At 39.5% G+C, this 27,834-nt stretch overlaps 1 protein-coding gene across 6 annotated transcripts in view; it reads right to left on the reverse strand.

The window, feature by feature from the left end:
- EVI5 (ecotropic viral integration site 5) overlaps positions 1–27,834 on the reverse strand; it is a 181,371-nt gene that overhangs the window by 45,808 nt on the left and 107,729 nt on the right. For all 6 annotated transcript variants that reach the window (XM_058659185.1, XM_058659201.1, XM_058659178.1 and 3 more), the window contains 5 exons: positions 25,554–25,688; positions 22,423–22,563; positions 21,737–21,895; positions 10,394–10,540; positions 7,879–7,974 (listed from right to left, as the gene is read on the reverse strand). In XM_058659185.1, coding sequence (XP_058515168.1) covers positions 7,879–7,974; positions 10,394–10,540; positions 21,737–21,895; positions 22,423–22,563; positions 25,554–25,688 — 678 coding nt within the window. The remainder of the gene's footprint in view (positions 1–7,878; positions 7,975–10,393; positions 10,541–21,736; positions 21,896–22,422; positions 22,564–25,553; positions 25,689–27,834) is intronic.

The following is a 27,834-nucleotide window of genomic DNA, read 5'->3' on the forward strand; positions in this document are numbered from 1 at the left end:
CCATCACCCATTGTGAAACTATTAACAAATTAGCTCAGGAAACTGGAAAGTTCAAACTGATTACAAAGCCTGATGATAACTCTATTTAGTAATATCATAGTAATTAAAAATAAAATATTTTAGAGGTAATGGTAAAGATTTTATCACTTCCTTTCCATCTCTGTTAAAACTGCCTGCTGCTCTGAGCACACTGATTTAAGCCTAGCTCCCCATTCTATGTCAGAACAGAATTGTGAGTGGGTGTTTTTTAAGCCAAGAGTGGTTGGGGTATTGCCCATCTGAGGCATCCCTAGAGGTTATCTGTTGGGCAAACTAACGAAAGTGGGTAAATGCTACTGGGTACCAGGAAAAGAACCAAAAGTTGGATTTCAGTAGAACCACAACGTTTTAAGTAAAGAACTTTCCATCGCTTATAACAAGGTGGCATTAAGTTTACAGATGTGTTCAGCTTAGTGTACAGAAGCTTTTACTATGATTATGACAAAAACACTTCTTATTTACAACTGCCTCAAAACAAACTTAATTTTGGTTAAACATCTAAGGGGTTTCTCATTTATTTTTTCTCAACTAATTAAACAAACAAAAAATGTTTTGTGTGCTTTGTTCTACTACCTGGGAAGAAAAGACAGTTTTATTTGCAAAAACAGTCTTCAGGGCCCAGCGCGGTAGCCTAGTCGCTAAAGTCCTCGCCTTGCATGTGCTGGCATTCTATATGGGCACTGATTTGTGCCCTGGCTGCTCCATTTCCCTCCCAGCTCCCTGCTGGTGTCCTGGGAAAGCAGTAGAGGACAGTCCAAAGCCTTGGGACCCTGCACCTGCATGGGGGACCCAGAGAAATTTTCTGGCTTCTGGCTTCAGATAGGCTCAGCTCCAGCCATAGCAGCCACTTGGGGAGTGAACCAGGATAAGCAAGATCTTTGTCTCTCTTCCTCTTTGTAGATCTGACTTTCAAATAAATTTTAAATAAATAAATAAATAAAGTCTTCAAATAATAAATAACACTAGGACCAAGAGACAAAGTTAGAAAATTAAACTAACAGCAAGTGAAATGTCCTTTTTTTCCTCCCCGCTCCCGAAATGTGTACGTTTTAATTACCATTTCCTTCCAGTTAGGATGCTAACATCAACAGATGACTAGATAAAGAAAATGTGGTGTATATATACACTAAAAAGAAGGAAACTCTGTCTTGCAATAAAATGTATGCAAATGAAAACCATTGAAAGTGAAATAAGCCGGTCTCAAAACTATGTTTTCCCTGATTGATAGCAACACACAAAGCACAAAAAATACAATGTATATGAGACTGACATTTTTGAGATTGCACTATTGTTTACAGTCAGTGCATATATTCTTTTTTTTTTTTAAAGATTTATTTATTTTATTACAAAGTCAGATATACAGAGAGGAGGAGAGACAGAGAGGAAGATCTTCCGTCCAATGATTCACTCCCCAAGTGACCCGCAACGGCCGGTGCGCACCGATCCAATGCCAGGAACCAGGAACCTCTTCCAGGTCTCCCACACGGGTGCAGGGTCCCAATGCATTGGGCCGTCCTCGACTGCTTTCCCAGGTCACAAGCAGGGAGCCGGATGGGAAGTGGAGCTGGTTGCATATATTCTTGAAAGGTTTTTCCCCTACTTTCTAGTTGTTGAATTCCTTACCTAAATGTGACTGTGAAGCAAACAGAAAGCATGCCACTGTAAAAGTTAAAAAAAAAAATAAAAATGAGGGCCCAACACGGTGGCCTGGCTGCTAACGTCCTTGCCTTGAAAGCGCCGGGATTCCATATGGGCACTGGTTCTAATCCCAGTGGTCCTGCTTTCCTATCCAGCTCCCTGCTTGTGGCCTGGGAAAGCAGTCGAGGACGGCCCAAAGCCTTGGGACGCTGCACCCATGTGGGAGATCCAGAAGAGGCTCCAGGTTCCTGGCTTCAGATTGTCTCAGCTCCGGCCAATGCAGCCACTTGGGGAGTGAATCTCTCCTCTTGGGAGTGAATCAATGAACAGAAGATCTTCCTTTCTGTCTCTCCTTTTCTCTGTATATCTGACTTTCCAATAAAAAGCAAATTAAACATTTAAAAGAAAATGAAGGATGGATGCAGAACATGGGCAGGAGGGAGGGTATGCTGAGAAGTACCACGACGTTCCTAAATCTATTTTGTGAAATCTATTTTGTGAATCTGTCTACTTTGTATAAATTTTTATATTAAAAAAAATGGTTCTACAGCAACAGACATTTGGCAAAGTGATCAAGATGCCACCTGGGATGCTTGAATCCATGACAGTTGGCTCTCTGCCACCCATACAGGAGACCAGGAGTGAGTTCCTGGCCCAGCCCAGGTCACTGTGGTATCTGGAGAGTAAACCAGCAGATGGCAGCTCTTTCTTTCTGTTTGTCTCTCTCTCTCTCTCAAGTAAGTAAAACAAAACACTAAAAACAGTTTTAGGAAAATGCCTATCTGAAAGCAGCTATATGTAAAAATGGCCAGGTGACTGTAACAGAGGTGGAGACGGTATAATCTTACAGAGGATATTAAGCAGATTACAGGTGTAGTGATGTTAGAACAATAAAATTGGGGTAGAGCATACACTTTAAGTATGAAAGTTTCAGGATGACTAAATAATTCTTGAAAACAAATTTAACAAATGCAAGCCTTGTAAAGACATATACTACAAAAAGCTACAACATGTATACACTTGATGTCAGCAAAAAGGCCAAGAAGTGATGCCACAGCATCTATAAAAATATGTCTTTCTTCATCCAAAGTATGTATCTAAACATGATACTTACAACTATAATTTTTCATAGTTAAATTAAAATCAGACTTTAACTTAGAAATAACAAATTAAGTAAACATAATTTATTAAATGAGCAGTTTTATAAAGTTTGATTTAGGAGAAAAACTTGTAGTCACAAAAGATTAACAGTAATCCAAAAAGCCAACCTGGAGAGGTTTGGGATAACAAGATCCTTGACTGAGTTCTCCCCCTAGTGGAATCTGAACATGATGGAAGATTCTTCCATAACTAGTAACTTACAATATGTTCAAATTAGAAAAGGAATTCCAGGTTTTTTTTTCTTAAAGATTTATTCATTTTATTACAGCCAGATATACAGAGAGGAGGAGAGACAGAGAGGAAGATCTTCCGTCCGATGATTCACTCCCCCAGTGAGCCGCAACGGGCCGATGCGCGCCAATCCGAAGCCGGGAACCTGGAACCTCTTCTGGGTCTCCCACACGGGTGCAGTGTCCCAATGCATTGGGCCGTCCTCGACTGCTTTCCCAGGCCACAAGCAGGGAGCTGGATGGGAAGTAGAGCTGCCGGGATTAGAACCGGCGCCCATATGGGATCCCGGGGCTTTCAAGGCGAGGACTTTAGCCACTAGGCCACGCCACCGGGCCCAATTCCAGATTTTAACAAGAGACCTACTTACGAAACTTAATCTGCATTAGATAAACCAATGATGAACCACTAATACATTTAGTGAAAACATATTTACTAAACACATTTACAGTAAGTTATCCAAGGGACCCTCTATCCTAAATCCCGGAAGACAAACAGAAATAATGCAAAAGTGTGGAAGTAAGTACAGAAAAAGGTAGCAATAAGCAAAGTAGAGTACAGAAGTTTGAAAGATCCAGAACGCTATAGGAATAGGACACTTCAGAGTGCACAGAATGCAGTGTCCACAGGGGCTGGATGGGAAGGGAATGGTGCGACCTGAGGCTACACATGCAATCAGGGGCATAATAAAGAGACCAGGACTTAATGCTATAGAATTTTGATACGATTTGGTAGATAATAGAGGATTCCATGTTTTAGGAAAACAGCTCTACTAGCAGCATAGAAAGAGACAGAAGGAAAGGCAACTGAATGAAAAGTCACTACAACAATCCAAGCAAGGCGTAAGCAGATGCAGCAAAGCAGTGATGGGGGAACTTGGATGTTACAGCAGGGAAGGGAGAAATCCCTGAGCCTCTGGAAATGTATCATGAAAAATAAAAAGCAAAAAACACAACAACAAAAAAAGCAATTATGCCATGAAAAGTTTCAAAAACAGTTCTTAAAATGATTCTTAATGCCTTCAATAAATTTTAAAACCTTTTTTCAATTTTCATATTAACTTTGATTTAGTGTTCAGACTTCCTTGAGACTTAACTCTTTTGAAAGAGAAGAATTAGTAAGACACTTTCATCTGCATGAACTATTAAGAATTATCTGGGGCCCGGCGCCGTGGCCTAGCGACTAGAGTCCTCGCCTTCAACGTCCCCGGGATCCCATATGGGCGCAGGTTCTAATCCCGGCAGCTCCACTTCCCATCCAGCTCCCTGCTTGTGGCCTGGGAATGCAGTCGAGGACGGCCCAATGCATTGGGACCCTGCACCCGCGTGGGATGCCTGGAGGAGGTTCCTGGTTCCCGGTTTTGGATAGGCGCAGCACCGGCCGTTGCGGCTCACTTGGGGAGTGAATCATCAGACGGAAGATCTTACTCTGTCTCTCCTCCTCTCTGTATATCTGACTTTGTAATAAAAATAAATAAATCTTAAAAATAAATAAATAAATAAATGTTTTTTTTAAAAAAAGAATTATCTGAAGGGTGATCTCCATGAGTAGATAAAATGTCAGTGGGGATGCAAGCAAACAGAAGTACTTTATAACATAATTTGTTATTTACTAAAGTTGAAAATGTTCATAGGCATATTACCTTAGAGGATAAGAACAGAACAAGTCATGACTTATATAAGATGAACCACTAGGCAAGACCTGAAGTACAAAAAAAGGAAAACATTTCATATGGAATAGGAATATTGTCTGATTTTAAACACATTGACCTGGAAGAGTCTATACAACTTCTAGGTGGAACTGGTTACTGCTAACTAAAGCTTTTGGACTATTAATCAAACTGTACAAGAAAAAAAACCAAGAAAATAAAGAGTGGGATTAGATATTTGCAAAATATAATATCAGTAAAGAAGCACATGCTCACAAGAAGACAGTCTGTTAGAAAAGGAAAAGGGCCAACCTCCCTAGAATAAAGTAAGGGAATCAATGCCATGATGAGTTCTTACTGCACACCCCAGCAGATGGCCAAAAATCAGAACATGTAACACTACTAAGTATCAGAGAAGATGGGGAAGAAATAACAAGAACTTTCAGATGCTGTCACTGGGAGTTGAAACTACTACAAGCACTTGTGGAAAATACAGTTAAAGATCTGCATATCCTACAACCTATTAATCTCACACCTTGGCACACCGGCAAAGAAACTTGTGTTCCCAAGGTCAATGTAGTACTCAAGATTGCTTGTAATCAAGCCTTGTTCATAACACTTCCACCCTGGAAATGCACAAAGTATAATCAATATACTGTGATACAGCTTTAAAATGAAATATGTACAATTACAGTGATGACTTAGAAAACTTTTGAACAAGAGATACAAAAGAAAATATTGAATATACCTATCAAAAGCTTAGAACCCAGGCAAGCTAAGCAAATGCACTTAAAAATGACACAACTCCGGAGTGATTAACATCGAGGCAGAAGGGAACAGGCTGTGAATGAGTAGGCTTCCCGAGTACAGGCATTATGCCCCAGCCTCATCTTGGGTAGCAGTTCCATGCACACTACTTTTAGACATACTATAATGCAGCTTTGTTTCATGATCTCAACACATTCTATACTGCTTCATAAACTTTTTAAAAGATTATTTTCTGATTTGAAAGGCATGCAGAGGGACACACAGAGATCTCTTACTTGCTGATTTGTTCTTCCATTGCCCACAATAGCCAGGGTGGGCTCGGTTAAATCAAAGAGCCCAGAACTCAATCCAGGCATCTCTGCTGGGTTTTACAGAAGCAACTATTTGAAAATCATCACCTGCTACCCTTCAGGATGCACATCCCAAGAGGCTGGAATTGGTAGTGGAACCAAGACTTGAACTTGGGCATTCTGAACTTTAGTGAAACTAAAAGCTTTTGTGCATCAAAGGACAATAGCAGCAGAGAGGAAGGTAACGAAGAAGGAAGAAAGCGCTTGCAAAACCATGAACAAATGTCTGAAAAAGGACTGCCATTCAGAATATATAAATAACTTACAATTCAGGAATAACAGCATGATTAAAAATGAAGAAAGGAAGGGGTTTAAACAGGCATTTAGCCAAAGTAAACACCAACTAAGCACATGAAAAATGCTCAACACTGCTAATCATTAGGGAAATGAAAATCTAAGGTACCATTTGAACTACCACTTCATACCCATATTATGATGTGGAGTATAAAAACACAAAACCAGTAAGTGTGGGTGAGAATGCAGAGAAAATGGAACACCCTGTGTACTGTTGGTAGCAGCTGACATAGTTGTTGACACAGTTGTGAAAAAATGACATGGACATTTTATCTAAATGACATGAAAGCTCTTTCTAAAACAAACAAACAAATCAACAAAAACTAAGCATCATTATTACATGACGCTACAATTCCACTTCAAGGTATGTATTCAAGAACCCGGCACCGTGGCCTAGCAACTAAGGTCCTCGCCTTGAACATGCTAGGATCCCATATGGGCACCAGTTCTAATCCCGGCAGCCCTGCTTCCCATCTAACTTACAGCTTGTGGCCTGGGAAAGCAACTGAGGATGGGCCAAAGCCTTGGGACTCTGTACCCAGGTGGGAGATCTAGAAGAGCTCCTGATTCCTGGTTTTGGATCAGCACAGCACCGGCTATTGTGGTCACTTAGGAAGTGAATCATCACACAGAGATATTTCTGTCTCCTCTCTCTCTCTCTCGCTCTCTCTCTCTATATATATATGTATGTATGTATGTATATATATATATATATATATATCTTAGTAATAAAAATAAATAAATCTTTAAAAAAAAGGTATATATTCAAAACAAATGACAGTGGGGGGCTGGTACTGTGGCACAGTACGTTAAGCCACAGCTTATGATGTCAATGCCCCCTATCAGAGTGCTAGTTCAAGTCCTTGCTTGCTCTGCTTCTGATCCAGCTTCCCACTAATGTGCCTGTGAAAACAGTGGAAGATTGACCAAGTAACTGGGTACCTGCCACTCACGTTGGAGACCAGGATAGAGTTCCTGGCTCCTGAGGCCATTCAGGGAGTGAATCAGCAGATAAAAGTCTCTCTCTGTGTTCTCTCTTCTCTATCTGTCTTTGTCTCTCTCTATCTCTTTAGGTCCCTCTCCTTTTGTGTCTAAAATACATAAAGAAATACTAAAGAGAGAAATGACTCTAACAGATATCATCCATTTCTTTGTACATCTATGTTTATAGTAGCATCACTCACACTAGCTAAAATGTGGAAGCAATGAACAAATGAATAAACAAAACACAGTATCGCATATAATGGAATATTGTTTCACCTTAAAAAGGAAATTTAGACACACACTACAACATGAATGAACCCTATGGACATTATGCTAAAGGAAATAGGCCAGTCACTCAGGAAATAAAAAACACTTTATGAATCCATTTATAAAAAGCATCTAGAATGGTCAAGTTCAAAGAAACAGAAGTAAATGGTGGATGCCAAGGACTGGGGTGAAAAAAGAATAGAAAATTAGTGTTTAATGGGCGTGGACTTTCAGTTAGGGAAGAATGTTCTAGTGACGGACAGTGTAATGGCTGAACAACAACATGAATGCATGGACCATTACACAACAGTATCCTTTAAAATGACCAAATGTATGTTATCTGCATTTTGCCCTGATGAAATAGAATCACTTTGAAAGTAAGCAAGCACTGGATATGAAGGAAGTCATGAGGGTGATGATATAAGCAGATCATTGTCCAGCCAGAGACAAGGGGGGATACTGTGATATTTTTCCACACATTTTCGTAATTTCATACGGTACCTGGATTTCAAGTTCAGCAATGTGCTGCTGTAGCTCAGCCACAGCAGCTATGCTATCTGCTTCCCGGAGTCTCACAGCCATCACTTCTTCCTTATTCTAGGGTGGCAAACAAAATGACAGATCACATGAATTAGAGTTCACTGAATTTTTTCAGATTTCAGGAAAGTAACAAAGTGTATAAATCTTGTATTTGTATAACCCAGCATGGTCTTGGGCAGGACACATAATCGAAGAGCTCAATATACCCAGAGAGGCAGTATTACCCACACCAAGTGGAATGAAGACAAATTATAAAAGGCTGTACATAGAAGAAGACATCCAAAGTCCATACGGAGATATAAAAATAATGAAATAAAGCAGGGTAAAAGAAGTAAACAAATAAATGGCCGCACATCAATTCAAAACAGGTTTTGTCTCCAAATGGATTTGTGTAGAATTCACGAAAAACTTCAGATTTGGATTCTGAGATTGGGTATCATTTGATTTGCACTACTTCATTTTTAAGTGAGAACATTTGAATTCAGTTGAGAAGGGAAAATAAGTGAAAATATTATAAACAATATTCTGACATAAATAAAAAATTAAAATGTTCTAATGATTAATTATCAACATAGCAAAGGTTGTAATCATAATAATTTAAGGACTGGTTTCCTTGGAAAAAGTTGTATTTGAACTTGAATTGCTCCAAACAAGATAAAACACACACATTTAATCAGAATGTACTTGATATTGGATGACAATATGCTGGTGATTCTCAAAATCCACAAGGCAAAAACTGCATAAATCAATATATCATATGGGGCAGAAGACAAAGCCAGCATCTGCGTCACACTTCATGAAGATATGAACAAACATCAAAAAGTAATATTCCAATTGGTTCTTAAAACTCTCTACTATTCTGAATCTGCATCTATTACGGATTCAAAGAAAACAAAGTGATTTTTATCATAAAACTCCCAAAAAAAATGTGTTTTTGAAAAACACTTTATCTTGCTTAACAGGCACTATAGCATTTAAGAAGTTAATACAAATATTCTAAGCTCTAACCAATAATGAAAGGAGATGAAATTAACTTCTATAAACACAAGTCAGCATGGTTAATTAGCATCCAAAAACTCGAATCAAATACTGGTATAAAAAAATCAAACTGGTATGAACTCAATTCACATCATTTTATTTTTGACCTAGCATAGTGAAAATCCTTCAAAAAAGACCATGCTTCAACTAGTACAAGCTCAGTACTGCCTACAGATTTCTGTCAGTGTAAACTATAGCAGCATGCATATTTATCAGGATGTAATTCCATCTCTGGACTTCAGTGACACTGATAAACCACTCAAGCTTCACTCTTGGTTTTAAATGACACCAGAACAAGTTGATGGAATTACAGCTTTTTATGTGCCACTGAAAGTCTTATTTCTTGTAGAATATAGTATGGCTGGAATCTTTAAGGGGTATCATTCCTATGATCTCACCATGAAAATGTGGATGCCTAGTCTACATTTCAAATCCCTAACTTGCCTTTAAGCAATCTATTGCACAACTGAGACTAGACTTATCTCTTCAGTTAATTCACACACATCCCTCCCTCTCTCCTTTCACCTTATCCCCCAACTCTTCTCTATGTCATCTTTATTAGATTGTAAATTTATTTCAGGAAAATGTGTACATCAAATAGTTTCATTTTTTAAAATTAAAATACTTGTGGAGAGGGGAAAAAGAGAAAAGATGAGAGAGATTGATTGGTTGAGGAAAAGAATAAGGGCACTGTGGTAAAGAGGTTTAACCTGCTGATAATGATGCTGTTCTCCCATATCAGAGCACCAGTTCAGGTCCTACCTGCTCCCTGATAATGCACCTGGGAAGGCAGCTTATGACAGCCCAAATAACTGGGTGCCCGCCACCCAAGTGGGAGACCAGGATGGAGTTCCTGTCTCCCAACTTCTACTGAGCCCAGACCTGGCTGTTGTTGCCATTTGGGGAGTGACAAAGCTAATGGAAGATCTCTGGTTCTCCCTCTCTATGTCATCCTGCCTCTTAAATAAGAAGCTCATTTAAAAAATATAAGCATAAATAAAGGAAAATATGCTTATTTATCACACCAGTGCATATACATTTCTTTTGCTTTCTATCCAGAAAATATATTGACTGCCTGCTAATAAAATATCAACCAAAGAAGGAAGTTGTAAGCCCCCTAAATTATTTATATTTTGGGGGGAGTTATTAAAAAATTTCAGTTTTACAGAGCCAGTAGTCAAAAGAAACACTGTAAAGAAATAATAGCGAATGCCACCACAGAAAATTAAGTTCATCAAGGAAATGTTTGAAAAGGTTTCTCCCCCACATCTAGCTCCAAGTCAAGATGAGCTAATCTAGTCAGAAAGCACCTGTCAAAGCAAGTTCAGGGAAAGTGGAAAGTATAACAGGGATAATACTGGTTCTATTTCCTTTAAAATCATGATCCTCAAGGCATGATTAACATGAATAGAAACAACCAGCTGGAAGGCACATTTACCTTGCATTCAATCTCTGCCTGCTTGCGCTTTGCTTCACTTAACTGAGTAAGCAGTCCTTTGTTCTGCACAGAGAGATACTGCACCTTCTCCTGTAGGCTGATCACCTCTTGCTCTGCTCTGCGAAGATGGTTACTATTGATCTGGTTCTAGCAATGAAAAATAAAATTGCTCAGACCACAGATAAGGTACCTGGCAAAGTTTAAAAGTTTATCCATTTTATACCTCAACAACAGCATAAAAAATGTTCCTACTAGTTCAATTTAACTTCATTCAATCAATAAACTCCAAACAAGGAGGATATAAAACTACTTTAAAAACATATAATGCACACCACATTGGAAACTCTCATGGTAGCACTACGTAACACTTACGCAACAATTACCTGTGGACTACAAGGATGCTAATACATAATCGGAAGGCAATGGGGTTATCAAGAGAACAGATCCAGGAATAATGGATTTAACTCTTTTCCAGTTCCCAGAGAAAACTAAAAGGTTATCACCATTACTTACTGGACTTGACATTTCCTGAAGTCACAAAATGTGCCATATGTAATCTGACTTGCTCTCAATTTCTAACAGACTGTGTAAAGCACAGATTGATTTTGAATTCCGGCTGTGCCATTTAACGGTTTTCAAGTTAATATTTCTGAGTTTCTATTACCTAACTTGAAAATTTACATTAATAAAATATCTTATTTCTAATTTGGAACTAAATGAGACAATATGTATAGTACAGCCTAATATGTAGCAAGAACTTAGGAAATATTAGTTGCTTATCATGATTACAGGACATGCTAATAAATATATATACATGTGTATGTATATATGTATATATTGTGTGTATATACACACATATGCACACACACACACACACACACGCCTTAAGTTGACAAACATGAGTTGGTTTTCCCAGTTAGCATAACCCAACCTAAATTCTACCAATCCTAAATGATTTCATCAGTGGCTTAAAAGAAACAGGAGGGACTTCATAACCAGACACATGATATCTGGGTCCTTGTTTAATAGGTCTTCAATTCTCGCTAAGCTATTTAATCCCACCAAATTTCAGAACAATAGCATAAGTGTAGATACTGGTATCTGCCACTTCAGATAGATTGTGAAGATTATATGAGAAAAGTTTAAGAAGAGATTCTCACACAGCACCTGGAGTTTTATAGATAATTAATAAGTGCTCAGATATTTCTATTATTATACTTATGCTGTCCCACAAGACAAAATCTGGATCCTCAAACAGATTGAGGCTCCAAACTTTATTGTTTCCAAGAGTCGAACTTCATCTTTGCATTATTACCTTACTGCCTCACAGAAAGTATGCCTTCCAAGATATTCCTCCAACCATAACAAATATCTATTCTTGGGCCCAGCACAATGGGTCAGTGTCTAAATCCTCACCTTGCATCCCCTGGGATCCCATACGGGAGCTGGCTGCTCCACTTCCCACCCAGCTCTCTGCTTAAGGCCTAGGAAAGCAGTCGAGGAAGGCCCAAAGCCTTGGGACTCTGCACTTGCATGGGAGACCCAGAAGAAGCTCCTATTTCCTTAGCTTCAGAATGACTCAGCTCTGGCCATTGCAGCCTGTAGGCCAATGGGCAACACAGCTTAGAAACCGGCCTTAAAGAGAAGAATCTGCTAACCAGAAGCATAATGACCAAGAGCAAAAGAACAGACAGAGGCACAATGATTGTTACTGAAGACTCCCCTGCAAAGGAGCACAAGCCTTTGCCAGCCTCTGGGTTAACTGAGGAAGACATCAAGGAAATGGGGGATATAGAATTTTAAAAACTTGTATAAAGCTTCTTAACAACAATGAAGCACATAGAGGAGCTCAAAGAACTTCAGGAATATGTCACACAGGAAATAGCAACACTGAAACAAAATCAAGCAGAATTATTAGAAATGAAGAACAAAAATAGAGCAAATTAAGACTCAGAGGAAAGCCTCAATAATAGAATGACTGAGGCAGAAGAAAGAATCCCAGAATTTGAAAACATTTCCTTCAACAATGGGGGGGGGGGGGTGTTAAGGGAATTAAAAAAGCTGAAAGAGGACCTGAGTCAAGCTAAAAAAAAAGTATTCAAGAATTAAAGAACACCATTAAAAGGCCAGATACAAGAGTTATGGGAGTTGCAGATGGCACAGAAAAAGAAGCTGGGTTTAGAAATGTATTTAGTGAAATAATAAAAGAAAACTTCCCTAATTTGGAGAAAGAATTGGGAAACAGAATACAGAAGAGGCACAGTACTCCCAATAGGGTTGACCAAAAGCGGTCTTCACCATGACACATGATAATTAAGCTCTCTTCAGTTGAATATAGGGGAAAGTTCCTTAAAAATGCAGTTTAAGGGCCCGGCGGCGTGGCCTAGCAGCTAAAGTCCTCGCCTTGAAAGCCCCGGGATCCCATATGGGCGCAGGTTCTAATCCCGGCAACTCCACTTCCCATCCAGCTCCCTGCTTGTGGCCTGGGAAAGCAGTCGAGGACGGCCCAAATCTTTGGGACCCTGCACCCGCATGGGAGACCTGGAAGAGGTTCCTGGTTCCTGGCTTCGGATTGGCATGCATCAGCCCGTTGCGGCTCACTTGGGGAGTGAATCATCGGACAGAAGATCTTCCTCTCTGTCTCTCCTCTCTGTATATCTGACTTTGTAATAAAATAAATAAATCTTTATAAAAAAATGCAGTTTAAAAAAACAGCTGACATATAGAAGAATGGCCATCAAATTCACAGGAGACCTCTTAGAGTAAACTCTAAGGCGAGAAGAGAATGGAGCAACATACTCCAGATTCCAAAAGCAAAAAATTGTCAGCCCAGGATAATATACCCAGCTTTCCTTTGTCTTTGAAAATGAAATAAAATTCTTCCACAGAGTAACGAAAAGCTCAAAGAATTCACTTCTTCCATACCTGCAATACAAATGATACTTAAAGATGTTCTATTGACAGGGAAAAGGAATAGCACCAACCAAAAACAAAGGCAAACATGGAGAATGTTCCAATAAAACAAAAGAAGACTAGACCAAACAATGAACAATGACAGGACCAAATTGCTACCTATTAATATTAAACCTGAATGTAAATGGCTTAAACTCATCAATCGAGCGTCACAGATTAGCAGATTGGATCAAAAAAACAAAACCCATCTATCTGTTGCCTACAGGCAATACTTTGCAACAACAAAGACATACAGAAACTAAAAGTGAAAGGATGGAAAAAGATATTCCAGGATATTGGAAAGTAAAAATGAGCTGCTATAGCCATCCTTATATGAGATAATATAGACTTTGACATGAAAAATATTAAGAAGGATACCACATAATGATCAAAGGATCCATTCAGCAAGAAGAGATCACCTTATTAGTTTCTTATGATGTTTTCTTTTTAGCTCTAATTTTATTTGAGATATTTTAGTTTTTCTCTCTTGTTTTTCTTTGCTAGTCTGTTTGTTTTGCTCGTTTTTAAAAATGGCTCTTTCTTGTTGCAATTTATACTTTTTTTTAGTTTCAACTCCACTTATTTTTGCTGTGATTTTATCATTTCTTGCTTCTTGTTCATTCTTTAATAAGTCCTTGAGATAAATTATTAGATCCTAAGATATCTAGATTTTTTATAAGCATTTGATGTTAGAAATGTCCCTTGAAATACTGTTTTACTACATCTCACTGGTTTTGATATTTTGTTTTTATTTTGATTTCTTCAAAAAGTTTTTTTTTTCTTGTCAATTTCTTTAGTGACATACAGGTCATACAATAGCATCATTTTCGGGCCCGGCGGCATGGCCTAGCAGCTAAAGTCCTCGCCTTGAAAGCCCCGGGATCCTATATGGGCGCAGGTTCTAATCCCGGCAACTCCACTTCCCATCCAGCTCCCTGCTTGTGGCCTGGGAAAGCAGTCGAGCACGGCCCAATGCATTGGGACCCTGCACCCGTGTGGGAGACCCGGAGGAGGTTCCAGGTTCCTGGCTTCGGATTGGCATGCATCGGCCCGTTGCGGCTCACTTGGGGAGTGAATCATCGGATGGAAGATCTTCCTCTCTGTCTCTCCTCCTCTGTGTATATCTGGCTGTAATAAAATGAATAAATCTTTAAAAAAAATAGCATAATTTTCTTCAGGGAGGTTTTTTATTTTCTTTTTCATTTTTTCTGTGACACACGGTCATTCAGCACCATGTTATTTAACTTTCACCTTGTTGCAAATTTTCCGTTTTTCTTCCTGTTGGTGATTTTGTTTTCATTTAAGGGGTTGCAAAACAACTGTAAAATAAAGAGTATCATATCCAGATGTGAAGATACAATGTAGTACTCATCTCTGCTTTCAGATCAAAGATGGACTCCCAATGAAACTGTTAAATACATTCAGACAATAGGATGCTGGACTCTGCTATTATCCATACCTGCAATGTCAGGATACACTTAAATATCAGAATGATGGACTTAGACTATTGGACTTAAGACTATACTATTGGACCTGGCATGGTAGCCTAGCGGCTTAAGTCCTTGCCTTGCATGTGCTGGGATCCTATATGAGCGCTGGTTCTAATCCTGGCAGCCTAGCTTCCCATCCAGCTCCCTGCTTGTGGCCTGCGAAAGCAGTTGAGGATGGCCCAAAGCTTTGGGACCCTGCACTCGCATGGGAGACCCAGAGAAGGTTTCTGAATCCTGGCTTCAGATCGGTGCAGTTCCGGCTGCTGTGGATGCTTGGGGAGTGAACCATCAGATGGAAGATCTTCCTCTCTGTTTCTCCTTCTCTTTGTATATCTGACTTTCCAGGAAAAATAAATAAATCTTTTAAAAAACTATTTTTAAAAAAGACTATACTATTGTAATAATATAGGAGAAATCAGTGGACAGGAGGGAAATTGGGGAGGAGTGTAGGGAAATCCCAGAGCCTATGGAACTATATCATAAAACAATAAAATAAATAAATCCATAATCAAAAGAAAAAAAAACAAGGTTAAATAAAGGGTTAGCTACGTTGAAAAAATAACTGGTGTCTCAGATGAGATCATTAGACATGAATAAGAGAATAGGAAGATCCACAATAACCACAAAAGGAGTTATAAGATGAAAACAGAAAAAAGTTATGTTGTTTCCTTCCTAGCAGAGGCAGAAGGGCCTTGGCAGTCATGGCCAAAATCAAGGATTGGGACTTCGCGGCAGATGGAGTAGCTGAAACCCCTCAAAGTGGAGCTGTCGCAGCTGGGCGTCGTCAAGGTCACCAGCAGCGCAGCGTCCAACCTGTCCACAGTCCGTGTTGTCCCCAAGTCCATCGCCCGGGTCCTCACGGTCATCAACCAGATCAGAGAGCAAAGGAGCAGGAGTGGCATGCCAGCTCCGCAAGTACGTGGGCAAGGCCAAAGCCCAGCTGGAGCGGCAATAATAGAAACAAATACACAACACACACACACACACACACACACACACACACACACACACACACACACAAGTTATATAGGTTATATCTGGTAGTCTAAGAGATGGCAACAGTTGAGAATTTTCACAGTTGGAAAAGAAAAAAAGATAGGAATCACAGTTCAAGAGGCACCACTACTGGTCTCACAAAATAAATACAGGCAAATCCTCACCAAGATACATGGTAACAAAATGAGGAATATTAAGGAAAAACAAGAGGCAAATCAAGGGAAAATCAGGGTGTCTGTGAAGGAAAGTCATTGAAATATCTGGCAGACATCTTACCAACAAAAATGTGTAAAGTTTACGAAATAAAATTTAGCTAACTGAGGCAAACTCAGCAAAACTGTCATATGAGAGTGAGCAAAGAGAGTAAATCTATTTTTACTTTACTTAGTTTAATAGGAAAGGGGGTCCCGTGTAATAGCCTAGTGGCTAAAGTCCTCGCCTTGCAAGCCCAGGATCCCATATGAGCCGCAGGTTCTAATCCTGGCGGCCCTGTTTCCCATCCAGATCCCTGCTTGTGGCCTGGGAAAGCGGTTGAGGACGGCCCAAAGCCTTGGGACCCTGCACCCACGTGGGAGACCCAGAGAAAGTTTCTGAATCCTGGCTTTGGATCAGTGCAACTCTGGCCAAAGCAGCAACTCCTCTGTATATCTGACTTTCCAGTAAAAAAAAAATAAAGATTAAAAAAAAAGGAAGAAAGTGAGGGAGTTTATAAGGATTGAAACTAGAAAAAAATGCAGCATGAAAAATATAGAGCATAAGAGACTGGCAGCCAAGCAGACACACCCAAATCAGTTCTGGCTCCACAAGCCGACAGGCGCCACAGCAGTGATGCGCAGACAGGAGATGTCCAGCAACAACCTGGAAGACTGAAGCAGGCATTCAGATAATACCTTCAGATTCTGTTCAGTCAGGTAAGCATTTAGATGTCTTCATGCAATAAACATTAATAGGAAATAAAAGGAATTAATTTAAAAAAATACATAGAAGGTGGAAGAAAAAGCTAAATCAACCCAATAAAAATGCAAGAAAGGAAAAGAGAAAACCAGGCAGGAGTAATGAAAAAAAGAAAAGAATTCCAATACATCATTATGAATTCCTTTTGATTTCTATCATGATAAATACAGATTTAGAGCCAGGCTATCATTCTTTTAAGTTAAAAAAAAAAAAAAGACAGCCAAAGTTTCTTTCAAACCTTGGAGCTCCAAGGAGAGATGGGATGGGGTTTAAGTTTTTTCTGAACAGAAGCAGACAGAAGCAGGCACCAGTCATCAAGAACTACCCAGTGAGAATAAATATTAAGACTGTGGGAAGCCGAGTGTTGGTTGATGAGAGTGTGTGGCGCCCACAGGCAGCAGACCAAGAGAAGCTCACAACATCCAGCCTGTTTTGTTTTTTCTTTGCATACTCCAACAGGTATATGCAGAAGAGACTGCCAAGGGGCCTGAAAAAGAGACTTTCATGGCGCTACAGGAGGAGCACTCTGCTTCCTTCCCTAGGAAACTAAAGTGTGCATCTGTATGAAGAGGGACCTCACTGCTGTCCTTGGGGCAGTGGAAAGAGTCTCCAGCCTGGGTGAACTGGGAGAAACAGCTCATCTCTCTCTCTCTTTCCCACCTTCCACTTATTTCAAAGGCAGGGAGATGGAGAAATAGAGACTGACAGAGATTTTTCCCAAATGTCCACAACAGGTAAGACTGGACCAGGCTGAAGGCAGGAGCTCAGAATTCAACCTGCACCTCCCCTGGATGGCAGAGTGGCAGGGACACATGGATGCACTTGAGCCATCACCTGGTATCTCCTGCTGAGCATGTCAGCAGGAAGTTAGATTGGAAGTAGGGAGTCAGGGCTTGAAACAGATATTCTGAAATGGAATGTGGGCATTCTAAGCAACAATTTAGCTGCTCTGCCAAACACCCAATTCATGTTTCTATAAATGCATACTATTCACTTTTAGGCACAGTGATAAAATTAAACAGAGAGAGAAAAATCCTGTCTCTGCTGGATCACACCCAAAATACCTACAACAGTAGGACTGGGCCAGACCAGAGCCAAGAACCAAGAACTCCATTCAGGTCTCCGGCACAGGTGGCAGGAACTGAAGGACGTAGGCTGCTGCCTCCCAAGCACTATGGCAGGAACAGGGTCAGAAGTGGAGGCGCGACTTAATCCCAAGCATTGCAATATGTGATGAAGGCATCGTAAGTGGCAGCTTAACTTTCTGTACCACAATGCCCATTTTTACTCCCTATAAAAAAACTTTTATTTAATAAAGCAGAGAAAATGAGAGATCTCCTATTGAGTGGGGTATTTTTCCCCCGAATGCCCAAATAGCTCCTACAGTCAGGAGCCAGGAACTCAATCCAGGTCTTGTAAAAACGAGTGGTAGGGACCCAAGTCCTTAAGCCAGACCCTGCTGTCCCACGGGGTGCATGTGCAGGAATGGAGAGCAGAAGTGGGACTGGAACCTAGGTACTGTGATACAGGACACGGGTGTCCTAAGTGGCGCTGTAAACATTGCGCCACACGCCAGGAAGACCATGTCTTGGACCTAGGACATGTGTGGGTGGGGAGACACTCTAAAACACCAAACACACCAGTCCAAGGTTACATTGCTGCCTAAGACAAACCCTTCATTAGAATAACAGGCAACACTCCCGGCCCTTCTCTGCATCCTGTGATGAGAGAATGCTGCTGGAGACAGAATCTTTGTGAGGTGTTGTACAGAGGGATGCCCTAAAGATAATAACAGAAACATTCTGACACACCAGTCCCACTCTAAAAATAGGGCATGGCTAAAGGACTTTGAAGCCTAGGGAGAACCACAGAAACAACAAACCTCAAACCCTGCCTATCTCCTCCATGTGTTAACTCAAGTCTCCCACATTAAAGACTTAGCAGAGGGAAAGGTGTGCCCATTTCATGACATAAAGCTTATAATCCCTCCACTCCATTGTCTTACACAAGACTCAACAACAACAAAAACATTACAAAGTGCAGAAAAAAGAAGAAAGACAACATGACCAAGAGACAAAACAATCAACAAAACCAGTCTTACACAAGACACAGATATTGAAATTATCTGAATTAAATGTAACCAAGACTAGCAGGCCAAAGGCAAGAAGGGAAAGGTGGAAAGAAAGATCAGAGAGGCAATCCTGGCAGAAATGTGAAACCTACACATGAGGAGATGATAATGCTTCAGTGGTTTACTGGAGCACTTGAACAAGGGGAGAGGGGGAATTCTGTGAACTGAACAATGTCAGTAAAAATGCTACAGTCAACACAAGCTGCAAAAGCAAACAGAAAAAAAAAAATAGGACTGGGGGATAAAAGAGCACCAAAGGGTTGTTAGGCAGCATTATGTAACCTAAGATATGTGTGACCAGAACCCCAAAAAAAGACAGCAGGGGCAGAAGAAATATTATATAAAACAACAACCAGTATTTATCCTTCCCAATTTTCATTGCGAAAACTCCATGGATCATTACCATTCTGAGGGCTGGCGACTTGAACTGGTGCTTTACACAACGGCCTTCAAGCAACAGTGTAAATCATCCGGCATTGCTCAAAACGCACATTGCTGAGGAATCCTTCCCCAAGTCATCTAGCTGTAACAATTTCCCTTTTGACTCTCCACAGTGATTTCTATCTAACTCTCTACTTCCCAGACTGTAGCACACCTGATTCCTCAAATCTAAGTCCTTCAACGGCTAGGACAATGCTTATCCTGCTGGAAGTTCACAGAATCACGTTGGCTGAATCTGATTAAGTCACCTACACTCACTATGAGATAAATCCTTAACACTGGCCTGGAAGCTGTGTTTGCATTTTTTCTTAATTGTACTAAGATAAATTCTGATCATCAAAATAAAGCTTCCTTCCCATTGTAAGACTTACATTTCTACTTTCAAGACTTTTTTCAGCACTATTTTAATTACATCACAAAGATAGAAAGTAACCTTGAACAATGTAAAACAAGACGTGTTTATTCTTTTTTTTTCACTGCCAGAACATCACATAAGTTTATTTCAGATGTAACAGCAATGTTAAAATTGACAAGTTTAATCTTTTCTGCACCAAGTAAACTTAGCCATTAGATTTTTTTAAGTTATCCCCTCCAAAAAACTGAGGGAGCTTTTCTTTTTCACACATCAGTTTCCCAATAGTTCTCTTTTGGAGGGCTTTCAATTAAGGAGCAATTGCCTTTGAGATGTATTTCAGGACTTCTTTCCCAAAATGAAAACTAATCTGGACAAATCATATATTGCATAGATTCTCTACAGATGCTTTTTGTTAGAACCCAAGTGGAAATAATCTAAAGTAAAATTTTGATTTAGCTCACAGTAAAAACTATCTGTCCTAAAAAATATGATGTAAATATACCGTGATCTTCCAGTTAATAAATACTGTTTGACTTCAAAAATAATTTTTATCACATACCAAAATAACCAAATCAGCATGGCACATTACATTAGTCACTTCTGATTCATAGATATATGAACTAGACTTAGCTTCTACCTTTTCCATCTCCTCTTCCTCTGTAAGTGGAAGTTTGATGTACGACAATAAATCCTTTACAAACATTTACAACTTAGAACAAGTCACTGAGTAGTGTAGAACAAGAAAATCTATAATAGGGTGCCTAAAACATTCAATTCAAAATTTATTTTTTTTTCCTCCTTAAATAACATGTACTTTAACTATGAGGCAGCTATTCAGTTTTTCAATAACATTTAGGGATCCGTTCAACGGACTGATTACAGTCCAGGTGAAACGGTTGTAGAAACAGAGGCAGTGTCATTACCTATCAAAATCTACTTTAATATCTGGAAGTTTACAAAAAGGCTGAGTTCTTCAAGACAGGTTTATTCTAAGGAAACTGTGCACTCATCGCTTTTAAGGTGGGATGGGTGCTTTGGCAACTGTAACACATATAGGACAGCACATGAGTCAACTCTGCCCCCTACTGACTATTTTGATAATGGAATAACATCACAGGACAGATTTCAAAAATCTGCAAATTGAAAATCTTTGCAGGAAAAACTACATCTGTGCTGAATACGTACAGTTTTTTCCTTAACAATACAGTATAACAACTATTTACACAGGATTTATATTAAACAAGGCATTATAAGAGATTTAGAGATCTGAAGTTTATGGGAGAATACATGTTGTTCATCTACAAATACTCTGCAATTTTATACACCAGCAGATTTGCTGTCTCTCGGGATACATGGAAGCAATGCTCTAGGATACTGTGGATAACAAAATGCAGAATGTGCCCCCATACACGTGCTATCTGGAAAACAAATGTACTTCCGCAATGCAAATGGGAATGGGTTTTATGAAAATGTCTTTGCAGATCTCAAGCATATTTAAGATAGAATTTATTGCAGAAAAGGATGATTTCTTCAAAGTTATTCTAGAATGAACTACAGGAAGCAACATTCATGTTATAAGTCACATCTGTGGTTCTCAAAGGTGCAATTTCGCCCCCCAGAGGACATTTGGCACTAACTGGTGGCACTGTTTGGCTGAGATGGTGGGACATAGGAGAAATGGAAGCTTCTAGAATAGAGGGCAAGGACGTTGCCACACTTTCTAAAAGGAACAGGCCAGCTGCATAATTTATGGACAGACTTTTTCTCTCAAGCTGTGCAATAAGGAAACCCATGAGTGTTACCTAATGAAGTCAAACAGAATTTAACTTGTTAAAGCAGACATTAAGTCTCTGAAATCAAACAAAACAATTTTTAGGCTTCTTCATTTAGGCTGGAAAATTTCAGTCTAGACAGTTCAATATGGTTACCTTTTATCTTTATTCTACAGATAGTACAATCTGTGTAGAAACATTTGATCTGCTGATGAGATACTTACTTAAAGTTATTAGACTTTCTCATCATACCTGTGTTTCCATTTCCATCATTCTTTGTTTTATTTCTCGTATTTCTGCTTGTGTTTCAGCTTCCCGAAGTCTAATGGTCATTAGTTCATCTTGTAACTCATTCACAGCATTTTTCTTAGGTGGGTCTTTCCATCTCCCAGTAGTACGAGCCAAGTGGCGCTAAAGCATAAAAAATATTTTCCAACAAATAACTCTCAGTATCAGAACCGGAGCTGGTTGTACTTAACACTTATTTCATGGATGGCACTATATTAAAACTCTATTTTATTTAATCCCCAGAAAATCATGACAGTTAGGCATTATTACCTTTGTTTTATAGGTTAAAAAGTGAATATGATGGTTACATAACTTCAAGAAGGTCACACAGCTAGTAACAGCAGACCTGGGATACAAACCCAGGTGTAAAAGGGGTATTTTTCTTACATTTTTTTAAGCAAAAAGTTAGGTGTAAATAATAGCATGATTTCTGTTTTATCTTCATGTAAAATATAACAGGGTTTTTATTGTATCTTTTTTGCATTACACAAATTAAGAAGGGAGCAATAGCTTATATGTACTTCCAATTTATAAACTTTCTCAATGGAACTCTCTCCTACTGCTGGGTAACAGCTACCTTCAAACTCCCACAAATGGAATAGCTGGTTTTTACTCTGTTTGCAAAAGGCATACAACCCGTACCGACATACCTGCCAGTGTTCCTCTAAATCCTTGACCTGCTGTCTGAGTTCTTTCAAACCCATAATAGCTTCTGCTTCTCTCAGTTTCACAGCAATGAGTTCTTCCTGAAGCCTTGCAATGTTATTTTCATCGGGAAGAGAGTTGTTCCTCTAAAGCAAGAGAAGATTTAACTCAGGAGTTTTAAATTTATGGAACAGAACAAAATGAAACAAGACACACAAAATAGTTATTTTGTTCCTACACCAATGCATTTAGCTTTATATAGTTTACTGAAATAAACTGACCCTCTCAAAGTTTGCAAGTATTTTTCAAGAGTACCCATAGGGTTTAATCACCATGATCTAATTTCAGGGTATCTTTATCACTCGTAAAATAAAGCCTACACTCAGCAGTAGTCTTGCTACATTCCATGTTCCCTGATCCCCTGGTTGCCACTAATCTAACTCTTACCTTCATGGATCCGCCTTTCTGCCCATTTAGTATAAATTAATCATACAATGTTGGTTTTTTAAAATGACTACCTTAATTTACTTATTTTCAAAATCTCTTGCTAGTTTACTCCCCAAATGGCTCTAACAGGGCTAGTCTAAAACCAGAAACCAGAAACTCTATCCAAGTCTTCCCCATGAAAGGCAAGGGCCCAAGCACTAGAGCCAGCTACCGTTGTTTTTCCAGGTGCATTAGCGGGAAGCTGGATCACTAATGCAGCGGCAGGGACTTGAATTGGGATGCTGGTATTGCAGGCAATTTCACCTTGTACACCACAATGCTGGTCTCTAAAATTTTTATCCTTAATAACTGTTCAATAACACACCGTAGTTGTACAGTTTTACAGGGTACAGAGCACAATATTTCAACATGTGCATATCACAGCCACTGATCAAATCGGGCAACTTCTACTCTCACATCCCTTCTTATCTTCTATCAGTGGAGCCTGTGAGCCCTTTCCTACAGCTTTTATATAGCACATAATGCATTTTTTGTGATCAATAGTCACTCCACTGTCTGTGGAACACTAGAATCTATTACTTCTGCCTAACAGCTTTTTGATACCTGTTATCCAGTCCCGAGGACTTTCACATTTCCCATTCTTGCAGAAATGAGAAATGACTTTTTTTTTTTTTAAACCACCAAATGTAAGAGAGAACCTGTAGTATTTACTTTTCTATATCTGATGTATCTCAATCAACAATAATTTCCATTGCCACCCATTTTGCTGACATGGGATTTCATTACTTTTATGGCTCAATAATATTCCACTATACATCTAACAGCACACACACACACACAATCCATTCATCTATCCACCAAAACCTGGGTTGATTTTTTTTTTTAAAGATTTATTTATTTTATTGGAAAGGCAGGTATACAGAGAGGAGGAGAGATAGAAAGGAAGATCTTCCATCTGATGATGCACTCCCCAAGTAGCCGCAATGGCCGGTGCTGCACCAATCCAAAGCCAGGAGCCAGGAACTTCTTCCAGGTCTCCCACGTGGATGCAGAGTCCCAGGCCGTCCTGACCACTTTCCCAGGCCACAAGCAGGGAGCTGGATGGGAAGTGGAGCTGCTGGGATTAGAACCAGCGCCCATATGGGATCCCGGGGCTTTCAAGGCGAGGACTTTAACCATTACACTATCATGCCGGGCCCACCTGGGTTGATTTGATGTCTTGGTTATTGCGACTAATGCTACAGTACACATGGCAATGCAGGTATCTTTTTGCCCCCCAATAAATAAAAAAACGCACTGTGTAGAAATAATAAAAAATAATGTGAATATAAAAAAATAGTCCACTACTAATTAAAGTTAATTTGTTCTACTTCATTAGGAAACCGGTTAAGAGGGGACTGGCATTATGGTATAGCTGGTAAAGCCTCTCCCTGTGTCGCAGCATTCCACATGGTACCAGTTCAAATCCTAGCTGCTGGACTTCTGGCCCAGCTCCCTGCTAACGTGCCTGGGAAAGCAGAAAATGGCCCAAGTACTTGGGATCCTGTGCCCACGTGGGAGAGATGAATGGAGCTCCTGGCTCCTGGTTTTTTAGCCACTTGGAGAGTGAACCAGCAGGTGAAAGATTCTCTCCCTTTAACTCTGCCTTTCAAACAAGAAAATCTTAAAAAAAAAAATCACACAAGAGTGTTATACCCACTGTTTTTGGTTCATACTTAGGGATAGAGAAATAAAAAGAGCAGACAGCTCAGGAATTGATACGTGAGAAAAAGGGAGTGACTTTATCATCTAGAACACAGACTCTAATCTCAAAGTTAGAGGAAACCTAAACGTTTCTCTACTTCTACTTCTTATCCTATCCCTGACATTCTTCAACATCCTCAAAAAGAGGTAATTTAGAGTCTAAAGATTAAGTATACCTCAGGCAAAAGGGAGACTCACATTCTGAGGTGACTTCTTCCAGTTCGAACAGTTGTAACAATTACACTCAGATAAGATACTCCCAGAAATATCTACACCCTAGTTTTATCCTGCCTCTTCTACAAGATATGACATTTCAAGACAGTTAAGATGCTCTTCTTCTTTTTTTTTTTAAAGATTTATTATTTTTATTACAAAGTCAGATATACAGAGAGGAGGAGAGACAGAGAGGAAGATCCTCCTTCCGATGATTCACTCCCCAAGTGAGCCGCAACGGGCCGGCGTGCGCAGATCCGATGCCGTGAACCTGGAACCTCCTCCAGGTCTCTGATGTGGGTGCAGGGTCCCAAAGTTTTGGGCTGTCCTTGACTGCTTTCCCAGGCCACAAGCAGGGAGCTGGATGGGAAGTGGAGCTGCCAGGACTAGAACCGGCGCCCATATGGGATCCCGGGGCTTTCAAGGCGAGGACTTTAGCCGCTAGGCCACGCCCCCGGGCCCAAGATGCTCTTCTTAAACATCTAAATATTCTTATAAAATTATTCTAATTTTTTCCTCTAAAAAGGATTTAATCTCCATCTTAATCCTTCAACATGGGGCTTGCCTTAGTATGGAAGCAATTAAGAATCACTGGAAATCTTAAAGGTATCTTTTTTTTTCTTCTTTTAATAACTAACATGTAAATTTTCTAATAGGCAAAAACATCAAGCACTTTTAGAATGTCTGTCACCCTCTCTAATCCAGGAGGGAGGGCATTTATGCAGTTTCTTACCTTCTCTATGTCCAGGACTTTATCTTGCATCTCCTTTAGGGCACACTGGGACTCGGCCTCACTCAGTCGGGCCTGGACTAGCTCCTTCTCTAGCTGCAGCACAAAATCTTCGTTGTAGTTGGAACTGCATTTATGCTAAAGGTTACAGATACACAATGAAATGTCATGGAAGCATGAACATGCATACATTGTAAAAACAATGCAGTTACACAATGTAATTATTAAGGGCAACCAAACTGTACGAGTTCCATCTAGCTTGCATATCTCCTCCAGTTAAAATGAGCCAGTAAAAAATAAGCTCAGTTTTGCAATATATAAAGATGCCCACTTAATTGGAGTGACTAGTTATAGTCCTCTCCAAATCAAATTCATTAGATTAGTATCTTCTTTTATGGCTTCACTCATCCAGGTATTAAGGATTCCTTCTAATCTATAGCCCTGCACTCACTATACAATAGGGCAGCCATTTAGGTAGCCAAATGGGGCTGCCATGCACCTGGAATGGTGACATGAATTGAGACAGATTGTAAGCATGACAGACAGATTGGATCTCAAAGACTTCATATGAAATAAAGAAGTAAAATAGCCCAATGATTTTTCATTTTAATTACTTGTTATAACAGTATTTCTAACTTAACATAACAAAATGCTAAATCTATTTGCTTTTACTTCTTTTAATGTGGCTGCCGGAATATTTTAAATTGTATTATGTGGCTTACATTATATCCTTATTATAGAGTACTACCACAGAGTACAGAAGATGAGTACATATTTACTGAAAATTATGTTTTAACCTAATGGAAATGAAAACATGGCAGCCATAATAACACAAACCATCTTAAATTCCAACAGAGCAAAATTTTATTTGCTCTTAGAAATGCAGATTCCATTAAAAGTTAGGCAAAGAAACAAATGCTGGAAGCAGAGAAAAAGCACTTGGTGCAGAAAAGAAATCAGCCACAGAAGCATGAAGTTCTCTCAGGCCCGTCCCTCCTCTAGAAGGTGAACACCAATCATTAAGCTGTTCTCCAAAGAGAAAAGAGAGGAGGGGAGTGGAGAGGGGAGGAGAGTAGAGCAAAGGAGGGGAGGAAAGGAGAGTGAAGGGGAGGGGAGTAGGGGGAGGGAATGGAAACGTGGAACAGAAGTTTATCTAATTCATCATCATGAAAGACTGGCTAACATTATCACTTCACATTTAATTCATGTAGTTAAGAAAAGAAGTGGCAGCTGAATGGTGTACTGGCATGAGTAAATAATAGTACATCTTTACAAAATTAAAACTATAAAAAGTGACTAAATGTTTAATGAAAACACATAGTATTTTCCTGCTCTATTTGCCCAAAAAGATGTGTAAGTATCTTTACTCTGTACTACTTCTAGGAATTTGGACACTATTATCGCAATACTTGCACCTGCTGTGATACACTATTGTGTATCTGCAATAAGTCTTTCACCTTTGTAAATACTTACCTTATCAAGTGGGAAGAAAAGCACTTTTCCAGAACAATCACATCCAAAACTAGGGGTGTCATAATTTGTTTAGAGATCACAGCTATTTTATGGATGCTATTAGAATTTCTGTCATCAATCTAAAACCCCATAGTTCTGGTTTGTCTGCCAAGACCCTCTATTACGATATCTAAGAAAACATCAAACTCAAACAGCCTGCACGAGGATGGACTCCTTGATCCAGTATAAACCTACTATTCCAATTAAGCACAAAGACTACAGCAATAATGAGAGAACAATTCTGGCCAAACTCACAGTTAAAATGTTGAATAATGTCTGGATAATGTACATGATATGTCATTCATATATTAAAATATCATATCCTGCTGGATTAAAACCAATCTGCATGTTCTAGGTAAACTCTTTCTTTGATAGTGACAGAGTCCATACATCATAATTTTAATTTTTATGTCATCATGATGGATATCAAGTCACACCGCAAATTATACAAGGTCTAAGGAAAACAGAGCATTTTTTGATGGTCTAAAAAATAAAACATGAATCTACATTTTAAGTTTATATTTTTAAAAAGATATACTGTAATGCATTTCTTTACTTTTTCCTCAGTACAGATTTGCATGCATAAGTGATCACTCCTCTCCCACTGTATCGCCCTCTTCCATTTTACCCCTCTCTTAAGAGGCTACCTTCCCCTCAGCTGTCATTTTCTGCACCTTCCAATTCTAGTTTTATCTAGGGTCTCTGGTCTTGGTGTTCCGTCTAGCTTCTATGATCAGTCACCTGTTCCATTCTCCAATAATAATACATTTTG

Source organism: Ochotona princeps, chromosome 2 (assembly GCF_030435755.1).
Source record: "Ochotona princeps isolate mOchPri1 chromosome 2, mOchPri1.hap1, whole genome shotgun sequence".
Lineage (NCBI taxonomy): Eukaryota > Metazoa > Chordata > Mammalia > Lagomorpha > Ochotonidae > Ochotona > Ochotona princeps.